Source organism: Phaseolus vulgaris, chromosome 9, assembly GCF_000499845.2.
Source record: "Phaseolus vulgaris cultivar G19833 chromosome 9, P. vulgaris v2.0, whole genome shotgun sequence".
NCBI classification, from domain to species: Eukaryota; Viridiplantae; Streptophyta; class Magnoliopsida; order Fabales; family Fabaceae; genus Phaseolus; species Phaseolus vulgaris.
This window is the reverse complement of record NC_023751.2, coordinates 27,154,610-27,168,325: the sequence shown is the minus strand read 5'-3', so window position 1 is coordinate 27,168,325 and position 13,716 is coordinate 27,154,610. Positions and strand designations below refer to the sequence as shown.

Sequence of the window (13,716 nt, the reverse complement as noted above, 5' to 3'; positions counted from 1 at the left end):
GTAATATTTAGTAGAATTTAGTTTACTCTTATTTCAATGTATATATCGAGAGAATTGTTGTTATATTCTAATAAAAATTGCAGAATTTACCTCTTAATAACATTGAAGTATTAGTTAGCAATAGATACAGTCCAAGCGGTCCAAATGTTTCTGTTGAAGGCTTGAAGCACCTCGTAAATGTTGCACCGATTATATGCAATACTCGCATGCAAGTGAAGCATTGGGATTCATAAAATTGAAAAATAAGCATCATAAAGCAATAGCAAAAGAAGAGAAAACCATTGAGAGAGACGTGCAGCTAGTAGTGCCACTGTGACCATTTCAAAATGCCGGCTGAAAAAGCCACTATTCTGCCTTTTGGCTCATTTCCAAGGGTTCTCAACGTCAATTTCATCCACAATACTACACAAGATGATTGTTTCGTATCGTCCATTTGGCAATGTAATGTTATGCCCTTGCACGTTGGCTTTTATTGACTACAATAGAGTTCAACCATTTTCATTATCCAAATCACGACAGAATATACTTTGAAACCAAAAACATAGCCACCAAACACAGCAAAAATGAGAGTAAAACTCATCTGGGCATTCTTCATTGCAATCTTTTTGTTTCTTCTACTGGCCAATTCAGAAGAACAAGAGGTGATCAATGCCCTGGTCACATTCATGGATAAATTGGCACCAGGGTATGTACCAAGAGACTCTACGTGGGGTTGGAACGTTTCATCAGATCCCTGCAAAGATAAGTGGCACGGTGTGAGGTGCCACTCAGATAACAAACTCGTTATGAGTGTGACTCTTGAGAAGTTGAATTTTGGTGGAAGTTTAGACGCCGGTTCTCTTTGCATTGCAAAGTCTCTTCAAATGCTTAGCCTAAAGGACAACACTTTACATGGTTCGATATCAGAGGATATAGGAAAGTGCAAGTTATTGACTCACTTGTTTTTAAGTGGGAACCAATTCTCTGGGGACCTTCCTATTTCTATTGCCAAGCTAAGTAACATGAAACGGCTTTATATTTCGGACAACCACTTAACTGGAGAGCTTCCTAACATGGTTCATGTTTCAAGTTTGATATCCTTCGTTGCTCAAAACAACAACTTCACTGGGGAGATTCCTAGTTATGACTTCTCCAACCTTGAAGAGTTTAATGTCTCTGACAACAATTTACATGGTCCAGTTCCTGATCTCAGAGGCCAATTCCATGCAGACAGCTTTTCTGGGAATCCTAACTTATGTGGGGAACCACTTTCAAATGCATGTCCTCCTCCACCACCACCACCAGAAAAGAAGGACAAAAAATCGTTCCCTAATGATTTGTCCATTTATTCAGGTTACCTAGTCCTTGGTTTAATTACGCTGATTTTCTTGACCTTTAAACTGTTATGTAGGTTCAAGACCAAAGAAAAAGAATTGGAAGTTGAAAAGAAGGAAAAGGCACAAGAAAGTGTTGGTATTGTTGCCAAGACTAGTGAAATATCCAATTCCAATGGATCAAAGAATGGCACTGGGATCATATCCGAGTATTCGTTGACATCTTTGGAAAGTGGGATGACAACATCAGGTCTTGTTCTTCTTTCAAGTCGAACCCTCAGAGGATTGCAATTTGAGGACTTGCTTGGTGCTCCTGCTGAATTGATTAGGAGGGGAAAGCACGGAAGCCTCTACAAGGTTATGCTCGATAATGGGGTGCTGTTGGCAGTGAAGAGGATTAAAGATTGGGGGATTTCTAAGCAAGATTTTCAGAGCAGGATGAATTTGATAGCCCAGGTGAAGCATCCACACGTATTGCCACCTGTTGCATACTATTGTTCTCAGCAAGAGAAGCTCCTAGCATATGAATATATGCAGAATGGTAGTCTCTTCATGTTGCTCTATGGTAAGTGCATCTAACCAAAATAAGGTGTCATTACAATCATTTTACATAGAAAGTAATAAAGCATATGTGCCTATAGTTGACTTACTAATGCATATTACAAAAGTAGTCTCTGCTAAATGGAAGCACTTTTCAACTAGGAAAAAGGTGTCTTTCTACCTGTGATGATGAAAACTAAAATTTGGTTGCCATCTAAAATGATATTCTCTAATATATTTCTTCTAATTATTTTTCCTTAGATGATACTTATTTTCTTTTGGACAAAGCTTATATAGTTCTTTAGGTACTTTTAATGTTGTTTTCTAAATAAAATTAGAATTTCATATTATATTAACCTAACAAAAGTTTGTATTGAAATTTAATTTATATCATAAAGAAAAAACCAGTTAGGAGTTAAGAATTGAGCAAAATAAACTATTTGATATAATATTTATGTTTGACTTAGATTCTCTTGTGCTTAAATTCTTATTATTTAAATTCCAATTGCAGGAAATGTATATATAATTCTTTCTGCCCTTTAATGGGATATTACTCGGTCTATCATTTGCATTTTTAAGAACTTTTTTCAGTGGTACTAGGCCAGCTTTGAAATGTAGCCTCGAAGAGTAAAGCTAACCAAATTTGTGTGTCTTCACTTTGAATGATTTTAGGATCTCAAAGTGGCCACTCTTTTGACTGGGTAAGCAGACTAAATGTTGCTGCTAAGATTGCTGAGGCTTTGACATATATGCATGAGGAGTTTCTTGAGAATGGAATAGCACATGGTAACCTAAAGTCAAATAACATTTTGTTTGACAAGAATATGGATCCACGCATAAGCGAATATGGCCTAATGGTTGCAGAAAATCAAGATCAATTTGTCATTTCGCACAACAAAGGCCTCAAAAGCAAAGATCTAATTGCAGCCACCTTCAAAGCTGATGTATACTCCTTCGGTATGATTCTTCTCGAGCTGTTGTCAGGGAAAGTAAATAAAAATGATGGATTTGATCTAGTTAAATGGGCGAATTCAGTGGTAAGAGAGGAATGGACCATCGAAGTTTTTGATAAGTCCCTAATCTCACAGGGTGCTTCGGAAGAGAGGATGATGAATTTGTTGCAGGTAGCATTAAAATGCTTAAATCCTTCTCCAGATGATAGGCCAAGCATGAGCCAAGTTGTTGTGATGACAAATGCTTTGATAGAGGAGGAAGAGAAATCCATATCCTTTGAAACATGACCAAGAGTTTAGTTGTATACTTCTACATATCAAATTATAAAAAAAAGAAAAAGGAAACATATTTCAAGAAGTATGTAAACTATTCCAATTTTTGTCAGTTTGAAGCAGATCATGATCAGAACTCACTAATATGACATTTCTACATTTCGGTGAGAACACAAGGGTTTTACATTTGTAGACCTTATCTTTTCATTACCGTTATGATATTTACATAATTCTATGTATCACAAATGAGCCAAACTGCATGACACTTCAACAAATATGTAAAAAATTGGTACATAGATACCCAAAATAACAAATGACACCTAGAAAAAAGAAAAAGAAATAGAAATTTTATTAGTGTTATAATGTGACGGAAGAAAGATAGAAAAAATGATAAGTGTTTACTATGATAACAACTTGATTTTACAAAGTTGTGTATCAATTGTATATGGTCGAAAGCAGTGGCCATACACTGGTAAAATAAACAAGCAAACTTTAGAACTCAAGCAGGCTCTACACTATTGAATGCAAAGCACTCGACTTATAAATGTTCAATGCAATCGGGAGATAATATGTGTTCTTGCTAGCTCAAATGACCTTTGCAAAACTGATGTGTGCTCTTCCTTACACGCTGAGGTGTCTTCTCATCAGCTATCTGATATATCTCAATCTGCTGAACCAACATGATAACGATCTCGCTAACTTTAGTGGAAATAGACTTAAGAATAATGTTACCCAATGAACACAAATTTAATCTAATTAATCATATAAGTGTGAAAGGTTGCAGCCAAAAAAAAGCAAAAGAAAGAATGCTTAAGTTGAAATAACAGAAAAAACAAGAGCATAAGAACTTTAATAAGACAAATATGAATAAGAGATTAGCAAAAATGGAAATAGAAAGCAAAGATAAGAGATAAGCAGACTTATCATACTTATGTGAAGGAGAAAGGTGCACCACTTGTAGAAGAGGAAAAGTATCCATGCTTCTCTTAGATAAACTCCAAGGGAAGAATCACCACTTGACAGTCTTTCTTTCACACTCAAAGTGTTGAGATTTTTCTCAATTTTCAGTATATCAATTGTGTTTTACAAGAGAGAAAACTTAATTTATCCATGTTCACCTTACAACTTGAGTTACGTCTAATCCCCTTAAGCAACCTGGTTAAAAGCTATCACCAAAACAAATTTTAACACCTCTCTAGGAACGAATACTCTACACCTCTCCATGTGCACAAGTTTTAACACATCTACAAGAATAAGTATTCTAAACCTCACTTGATATTAACACCTCTCCAAGAATGAGTATAAACCTCTTCAAATAACTAGTCTTAATCTCCCCCTGAGATAAAAACCTCTCTCAGAAAATGAGAGAAACACTATCGAAAGAGAGAAATAAAAACTGACACCCAACTCACTAGATGCTCTATGAAGCAGATAAAATATGTACAAATAAAAAAATTTCTTTTGAAATCTTTTCAGTGTACTTATAATGTGTTGCTCTTAGTTCTCCAAGTCTTTATATAGTACTCAGAATCATTGAAACTTTGTGTACTGCATATCTTCAAATATTCGTGAGAGGCTCTATCACTACAAAAATTCATTAAATATAAACTAATTTTAGAGATAAAATATATTCATTAAATTAGATATTATTTTAGAAACTAAAGGAATTATTGGTATCTAATTTAGTCAATCTAGTAACTAATTATTTTTTGTCTCTAAAATTAGTTTCTATTTAATAATTTTCTAGTAGTATATATAAAAACTTTTGATCTTAATCATTCTTTGCGAGTCTTGAATGTGTGAGCCAATTTAAATCTTCTTGACTCAAATATTTGTTCAAATTTGGATAACTTTCCTTTCTTCATGTAGTAAATGCTTAACATGGAAACTTTTTCTTTGATGTAATTTGTGTGTCTTAATCACATTTTTTGAAATTTTAAAATGTTTCTTCATTTATAGAATTTTGAACATTGAAATTTTATCATATATCTACTTGAATCTTAATCGTATTATACTATTCATCATCTTCTTCGGATCAGATGCTTGAAAAAGAATGTTATGATATTGAACTTTTAATGCGTCTTGATCACTAGTTGCATTTTGAATCCTTGGCAACACAACACCAGAAATATAGAAGGTTGAGAAGAGATTACACTTGTTTACAGAACAATATGAAATCAATACAAATGCAATCCTATTTCACTCTCTTAGAAAACCCAAAGCTTTGATGTGAATGTTCAAATCTTGAATCAACTCTTTCACAACTGAAAAACTCAAATTTGTTTCTCTTTTTGTTTGAAAACATAAATAAACTATTTATATTTTTCAAAGATTGGTCAAAGCATTTAATGAAGGAGTGTATTCAATTGGAAATCATTTAAAGCACATTCAACCACTAAAACAAAATTCTGTTAGGATTTTCAAAGAAACAATCGGTTGAAACCACGAAACATAACTGATTGTTTGGTTTGGCAGTTAAGTCAACCAAACTTAAACAGTTTTCAACCTTTTCACAAACTCCTAAGAGTAAAACAACCAGTTGATTCGACAAAACAACAAGTTGTTTTTCACTTAATTGGAAAAACACTTTATTTCAAAAAGGATTTAAAACACATTGGCTTTAGATTCAACAAAGGAGTGAATTACAAATAAAACTACCCAGATCCCACACAAAACACAGCAGCAACACAACCTTGCATCAAACACATAGGATTTGGATTCTTCAAAGCACAATTTGAATTCTTCAAAGAACTTTATCACTCTTGATCAACAACAACTTCCAATCTAGCCATAAGTGCAAAGGTTTCATTATAGTCTATGCCTTCCTCTTGATTGTAACCTATGGCAACTAACCTAGCTTTGTTTCTGAACACCCATTTGGTTCCAATTATATTCATGCTATCAGATTTAGGAACCAGAGTCCACACTTCATTTCTGATGAATTGATTTAGCCTTTTCTGCATAGCAGCAATCCAACTTTCATCCTTGAGTGTTTCACCTACATATTTGGATTCAATGTGAGACACAAATGTCATATGTTTGCAGTAATTAGAGATAGATGTTCTAGTAGATGCTCCCTTGTCAATCTGTCCAATAATATTTTCCACAGAAAGATCTCAAGGAATTCTCCATTCTTTTGGAAGATCACTCTGTTGCAGAAATTCAACCGGTTGATTCGCATATTCAATCAGTTGTTTTTCTGGACAGACTTCCAACTTTTCAATAGAGATGTTTTGTTCATCCTCCTTTGCAAAATTCTTTATGGATTCTTGTTCTACATGATTAGACTCATAAAAAACAATGTGAACAAACTCTTCAACAGTCATAAACCTCTTCTTATACACCCTATATGCATGGCTAGTTAATGAATAACCAAGAAATATACCATTATCTACTTTTTCATCAAACTTGCCAAGGTTTTCCTTACCATTATTCAAGATGTAACACTTGCAGCCAAACACTTTTAGATGATCAATGTTGGGTTTTCTTCCATTAAATAGTTCATAAGGTTTTTTTTCAAAATTGGTCTAATTAGGACTCGATTCATCACATAGCAAGTTGTGCTTACAACATCAACCCAAAAATATTTTGGTAAAGAGGACTCACTTAACATGGTTCTAGCAAGTTCACTCAAGAGATCTGTTTTTCCTTCCCACAACCCCGTGTTGGGGAGTTCTAGGAGCAAAAAAGTTATGGGAAATGCCAAATTTTTCACAAAAGGAACTGAATTTTTCATTTTGAAACTCCCCTGACATATGCTTTGAACAACCACTGTCAGGTACCACATGTGCTGATTTTTCATCAAGGAGCCCTCCAAGAGATAAAATCTAGTAGCAAGGTTTGGTCCCCTAACAAATTTGGGTCCATTGGCATTAACTGGATCATTAGAAGCCTTAGGATCCTTAGGAATCCACTTCATAACACCATTAGGAGCATAAAATTTTCTAATTTTACAGAATCTGACAGAATGACCCTTTTTCATACAGTAGAAGCATGAAACAATTGGTTGTTTCAACTTTTCAATCGGTTGTTTTTGCCTGATGGTTGAATAAGACTTTGAAACACCACTTTTCTTGCTCTGTGGATTAAAACCCAATCCAGATTTTCCAAAAACACAATTTTGAGATGTCAAAACAGTCTCAAAGTTTGATTTTCCTTTTGAAAGCTTATCCACAATTTTCACAAGATAGTGAAACTTCTTTTCAAGAGATTCACAATTTTCACAAACCCTTGAGTCACATTTGCAAAATGAATTCCATATTTTCAAAATCATTTTTCAAGTTTTCTAGCTCTTATTTCAATGCTTTGACTCTATTTTCCAGCCAATCATTCAAGCCTTTCAACCTGTTATTTGAAAGGGCCAACTTGTTAGCTTCTTCATGAGTTTCTTTAAAAGCATTGAGAAGTTGGCTATAGTTTTCAAAATTAATTGAAGTGCTGGAACTTACACTGCTTGATTCAGATTCATCCTTTGCCATAAAACACAGATTGACTTCTTCATCTTCCTTTGATGATGAGCTTGAGGATGAATTATAATTGTATGCTCTTTTTGATTTGCTTTTCTTCTTATACTTTTTGTGACCCTTTTTCTTTTTACATGCGAAAACCTTCTTATGTTGGTCATGCGTGCATCAGTTCCTTTGATTTTTCCTTCTTTGCATCTAATTGTGTCTGATTTGCGTCTACATGAACGATGCTTTAGTACATGTCCTTTTTGCATTCGTCTTTGGACGCTATAGCACAAACTAACATCATCTACCAGCTACCGAACACTTAAATTGGTCTCTAAATTACTATTTCCTTTAGTGACTTGTCCCCGAGTTGTCATATTGACTTAATCAAGATAATTAAACAACTTGATATATATTTTTTTAAAGTGAACCAATATAATTTTATATGTTTTTTCTCTCGTTCTCATCATCTTCTTTTTTTGCTATATATTCATATTTTTATTGTTTAGGAATTTAAAGAAATTTAAATAAAAGATCACCTATTAAACTTGAAATTGTTTTACATTTTAGGTTTAATTTATTCTTAAAATTTTGTTTGTTATTTAAAAAAAAATAGATTTCTTGATAAGTTTAACTCTCACCCTTCTTAAATTTAACTTATATTTCCTACAATATCTTATGACACTTACAAGAAGATAAAACAACACATTAATGCAATGTGAATTACTGTTAAGAATATGCCAAAAACAAATATTAACACATGATAGGAAATACTAAATGCAAAATCAAATTAAAAGTAGCAGAAATTGAATATAAAGAAAATAAATTCAATTATTTAGTCTTTTTCATTTATATATATATATATATATATATATATATATATATATCTTTTCTTGTATGGGGGTATTTTTCGATATTATTTATTATTTGTGTCGTTTTAATATTTTTTTTAATTATATTACGTCATTTTTGTAGTTTTTTTGTATGCATATTATTAATTATTGGTTAGCTATAATTATACTATAGATATTTATAACTTATTAATATGAGTGATATAATAACAATGAAATGTGAAACATTTATGGCATTGTCATTCGAACCTACTTAGTTTATGACCAACGTATATTTTGTAACATTCCTTAAATGCATATTTATTCTTTGTCAATAGAAAAAGATACATTGTAGGTCACATGTCTACTTATTTAAGGAAACAACATATTATTTAAGGATACAACATAGCAAGAGAGACCAAAGTAACCTAATTTGCAAACCAGAGAAGGTTGTCCTCGGGTAAGATATGACACACTGGAACTGTTCCGGGTTTAACTTGAAGCGCTTGTAAAAAGCCGTGGTTTGGATCCCATTCAGATGTGTCTTTGTGGCATACGGCTACAGCTTTAACCCTATTCCCATCTTCTCCCTCCAAAGGCATAAAACGTGCAGTAGTATTTGATATCTTATGGCAGTAAAAGACAACATATAGGTAATTCATTGGATGACATACAATGACATTTTCTTCTGCTAACATATTCACTCCATTTTTCACTAAGAATTTTTGGGACTTACTTTCCTTTTCTACCTCTGTAGAAATAACTTGGACATTCTTCCCAAGCTTAGAAGTGATGAAATCTACCACGGATTCCAATGAAGTTGCACAATGTTTTTCTACTCCTCTGATTGAAGGCTCTTCACACAAACTAATGGCTTCCTTTACAATCTTTACATTATCTGGTTCTGGTTTCACAGAAAGCATCTCAAATATTTCTTGTATCTTTTCTGATGTGAATGGTATGCGCTGGGCAATTTCGCGAGGCAACAATGGCATTTCACGTTTTCTTTTCTTGAAGATTATATCCAATTTTGTGTCCGGCCTCAGTTCTTCTTCAAAGAAAGCTGGATTTGTTTTTTGGTTGTAATGTTGATGATTAGCAACAGGCATCATTTGACCTACTTGTGAAAGTCTTCTTTTTTCACCTTCTGATTGAGTTTTCTCATTATACTGAAAGGCTAGAGGAGGACTCTCATCTTCTGATTGAATGCTTTTACCATCATAAAAGGATAATGGAGGAATCTCATCTTCTGAATGAATTTTCTTACTATAGAAGGATAATGGAGGAATCTCATCTTCTGAATGAATTTTCTTACTATAGAAGGATAATGGAGGAATCTCATCTTCTGAATGGATTTTTTTACTATAGAAAGACAAGGGAGGAATCTCATCTTCTGAATTAATTTTCTTACTATAGAAGGATAATGGAGGAATCTCATTTTCTGAATGAATTTTCTTACTATAAAATGATACGGGATGAATCTCATCTTCTTTTTGAATTTTGTTAACACCAAGAAGAAACTCCTTCGTGCCTTTGACACCATAAAAGAAAAAAAATATGATATTAATATTACAATCAAGATATGATGTATTTAGTTTTAATAGAAGACATATTAAAAAGTTTTAGTAGATGAAATTACAATTGTGTCTCTTGTATTTTCTTATTCACATTTTGATTTCTTTCCATAATTTTAGTCACTATATTTAAAATATCCATAATTCTAATATACTATTTAATTTCATATAATTTTATTTATTTATTTATTCAATTAAATATTAAATTCAATATATTTATTCAAAGATACGGTTGAAAAGTTATTACTAGTTATAATATATCAATAAAAAAAATTATTAAATAAAAACTAATTTTAGACATAAAAATTAATTAGTTATTATATATTGACTAAATTAAATATTATTTTAGAATTTAAAAAATTATATGTATTTAAAGTAATTTTTATTAAATTTATAAACTAGTTTCTATATAGGTATGTAATTAAATGTTTTAGCTACCAACTTTAGAATTTAAAGTAATTGGTACCTAAAACATTGTTAAAATTTTGGATACCAATATATAAATTAATTTATAAATTTTATTAGTAATAGAAATATAGTAATTAATTATTTTTTTTACTAAAATTAGTTTTTATTTAATTATATTCTTGTAGTGTATAAATAAAATAAAATAAAATAAACGTAAATAAAATAAAAGATTGGATCAAAATTATAAATTTGAAAATATAAGAACTAAGTTTTAAAAAAACAGATTCACCAATAAATTAGAGATAAAAAAATTTAACTAAAACAATTTGCTTTTCTAAAATTTACTATTATAGTCACTTTAAATCATTTAATTGGTAGATGGGTGATTGCACAATTTATTTCACAAAGCATTGATGGGGAAAATAACATCTTCAATGAAAAGACTTATGTTAGGATTATAAGTTCATTATTAAGTAGCAGAGTTTTGATATATAATCTAATTTGTACTTTTTTAGTGATATAAAAACTTCATTAATACTTCTCATTTTTTTCTATATTTCACTTAGCATGTTTCCTCATGAAGGGTAGGCCATGGGTCATGGATGTAGAGAGTCCACAACAGCTAAATTAAATATTATTTTTTGTTGAATGCTATGTACATTTTTGTACTTATTAAGTTTTTTATTATTTTTGTTTTGTTTTTGCATATAAATTGTGATATAAAAAAGGTGAATCTGTGCAAAATTAAAAAGAGAAAAAAAATTCTATACTTTTCTTGTTTTTATATATCATTCAAAATTTCCGTTTTTCATGTAGTGTATCTTTTGTCCTATATTTTTGGGTAATTTTTTTTTTTTTTAGAAAAATGAGTAAGTCAGTGTACCACTGAATACTTTTGTTGTAAAACTTGTAGATGATTTATAAAATTTTAACAATTTTCATCTGGAATCTTTCCCGATGCATAGAATATGACTTTCACTGGAAAATTGTTGTAGTAATGCTACACTTACACATTTTCGTCAAAGAAAATTTACTGAAAATTGTAATATGAAAAAAAATAAAATTGCACTATCCATGCAAAAACTCAAAAAAATTTGTGTAAAAGTAGTCTTAACATTAAGTTTGTGTCCTTAATTTTCTGAGTAACTAACCAAGCTTGGGAAGGTCCCTGATTGCTTTGGGGATTGGTGTGTTTGGAAGCATCCTTTCCCAGTAAAGCTCTGGAGGTAATGCAGCTTGAGCTGTCATGAGTATCACCTACAACCAGTTTTTAAAACATATAATAATGAACTAAGCTTTAGCAATCAGATGAAATATAAAGTTAGTGTTAAAACTCACATTGAGAGAAAAAAGCAATGGAAGGCAGTGAAACTTCATGGCTGGATAAGAGAGGTTAGAGATGAGAAGATGAGACTGAAACCCAACATAATTATAAAGCTTTAGAGGAAGAATGACACGTGAAACTGTCATACACATTTATTATTACTTAAAACTAGTAATATTTTATTTCTAAAAATAGTTATGATTATACATTTTAGGAAATATTATTTTCCGCTTACTAAAACAATCTAAGAAACAAATTTTAAAAACCATGTTTTTTTTTTTAAATTGGATCCCCTCGTACAGGCTAAATTAAATTTTATGAATGAGCTAGTTCTATAAAATTATTAATTTTAAGCTTACTTTCATTACTAATTCACCATGCAATTATAGTTAAATGCTTAATTTAGTTTATTAAATAAATTATATTTAGGCAGAAAATATTAATTATTAATATGTTATATTCAAATTCAAGTGAATATACATTTTGATTTAAATAAATGATTTTATCGTAATATGATTTAAGTATAATTTTTATTTAATTTAAAATTCGTATTTATGGCAACTACTTATATGAGTGTTGTTCCTGAAATATCGAATTCACTAAAATTTTAGTTGTTGTATATAAACTTGTTTTGAATATTAAATGTTGTGTAAGTTATAAATTGTTTATTTAATATTAAAAAAATTATAATTGCTAATAATCTATATCTATATAATATATATATGGGATTTCCATTATAAAGATTTTTTATTGTATAAAAAATTATTTTTATTTTATTTTTATATCAATATTTATTTTATTTTGGTCATTTCGTCATTTTAAAATTACTTAAGAGTTAATATTAAATTTGAATCCTAACATAGCCTAGTAATGACAGGATACGCACTACAGCAGGGTTTCCTTGTTGTAGCAGTAGTTAGTTTTTTCTGTCATCTTTGGGGTGTCTTTGCAGATTGGAGTTTTTTTATGTCTTGACTATGCTTGTGTAAGATGGTTGGAATATCCCTTTGTATCTCCTTTAATTAAATTCTATTCTTTGTTGATAAAAAAAAATTAAATTTGAAAGAAACTATTTAAGAAGTTTTAAAATTGATTTAAGAAACAATTGTGATGATTCTCCACTACACATAAACCACGTACCATACTTCTCTCACTTTCTCTACCTTTTCTTTTCACTACCTACTTCCTACTTTCTCTCTCTTTCATTTTCGCGTACCTACTTCCCACATTCTCTTTTTACCTTACTTCCCACTTTCTTTTCTCTTTCCTTTCCTCTTTTATGTAAAATCATACTTATATTCTCACTTCTCTTTCTTTTTTTATGTTTTGATTAATCTTTGTGAAACTTTAATTTGACCTTTATCTTATGAAATTGTAATTGAAGTTTGTGATTAGAGGAAGTGTAACAGTGCCTAAAAAAAATCCCAACCCCCCCGACACCACCACCCAGTCATTTCCTCTTTCTTCTCTCTCTCTTTCCATCTCTCCCTTCTCTCTTCTTTCTTCATTTCTCACTCCATACCTCATCTATTTTAGAATTTGATTGTATCACGTTGTAGCTTAAGCGAAAAGGAACATTTCTATCCGATCAAATTTTCAAACAAAGTAAGTTCATTTTTACTTTAAAGATTCCTTATTCTCTGTTTTTCTCTATGATTTAGTCATCAATCTTAGTGGAGACAGTTGAGAAAAGTAATCCTCTAAACTTATTCTATTATATATTGAATTTTTGTTATGCTTGGATAACTTGCAATAGGCCCTTAAATCTTGAAGCTTATCCAGACTGAGTGGGATAAAATTCTAGAAGTTATTGGAAAGAAAGCAATTAAGGTAAGGGAAGTAACTTTGATTTTTAATAGTACCCTAGGCTAGATGATCTGGATGTGGAAGGGACGTGATCCCAATATTCAATTTATCTTGCAAGGATGTTGTTTTTTTTATATATAGTGTTGTTTGTTTATATATTGTTTAAACTTGTAAAAATATTAGATTTTGATGGTTTAGTATTTAAGTGTTATTTTTTTTATGTTAAATAAGATTTTAAATATTG

General features: G+C 30.9%; 2 protein-coding genes across 2 annotated transcripts; one reads left to right on the top strand and one right to left on the bottom strand.

Annotated features, from left to right (window-relative positions):
- The first annotated feature begins 386 nt into the window (after window positions 1-386).
- On the top strand, window positions 387-3,283 carry LOC137823083 (probable inactive receptor kinase At2g26730). The gene is made up of 2 exons (XM_068628197.1): window positions 387-1,878; window positions 2,526-3,283. The coding sequence occupies exons 1-2, from the start codon at window positions 564-566 to the stop codon at window positions 3,092-3,094; spliced, it is 1,884 nt and encodes a 627-aa protein (XP_068484298.1). The 5' UTR covers window positions 387-563; the 3' UTR covers window positions 3,095-3,283.
- Window positions 3,284-8,653: 5,370 nt separating this feature from the next.
- LOC137822693 (BURP domain-containing protein 6-like) lies at window positions 8,654-11,742 on the bottom strand. The gene is made up of 3 exons (XM_068627638.1): window positions 11,681-11,742; window positions 11,494-11,599; window positions 8,654-9,891 (listed from the first exon to the last, which is right to left on the bottom strand). Exons 1-3 carry the CDS (start codon window positions 11,717-11,719, stop codon window positions 8,789-8,791), a joined length of 1,248 nt encoding a protein of 415 aa, XP_068483739.1. The 5' UTR covers window positions 11,720-11,742; the 3' UTR covers window positions 8,654-8,788.
- Window positions 11,743-13,716: the final 1,974 nt, after the last annotated feature.

Bases quoted from the DNA above. Each gene is read 5' to 3' on its own strand.
- LOC137823083 (XM_068628197.1), top strand. From the start codon at position 564: ATGAGAGTAAAACTCATCTGGGCATTCTTCATTGCAATCTTTTTGTTT. The intron at 1,879-2,525 runs GTAAGTGCATCT...GAATGATTTTAG, and splicing joins TCTCTTCATGTTGCTCTATG to GATCTCAAAGTGGCCACTCT.
- LOC137822693 (XM_068627638.1), bottom strand. From the start codon at position 11,719: ATGAAGTTTCACTGCCTTCCATTGCTTTTTTCTCTCAAT. The intron at 11,600-11,680 runs GTGAGTTTTAAC...AACTGGTTGTAG, and splicing joins CATTGCTTTTTTCTCTCAAT to GTGATACTCATGACAGCTCA. The intron at 9,892-11,493 runs GTTAGTTACTCA...ATGGTGTCAAAG, and splicing joins CAGGGACCTTCCCAAGCTTG to GCACGAAGGAGTTTCTTCTT.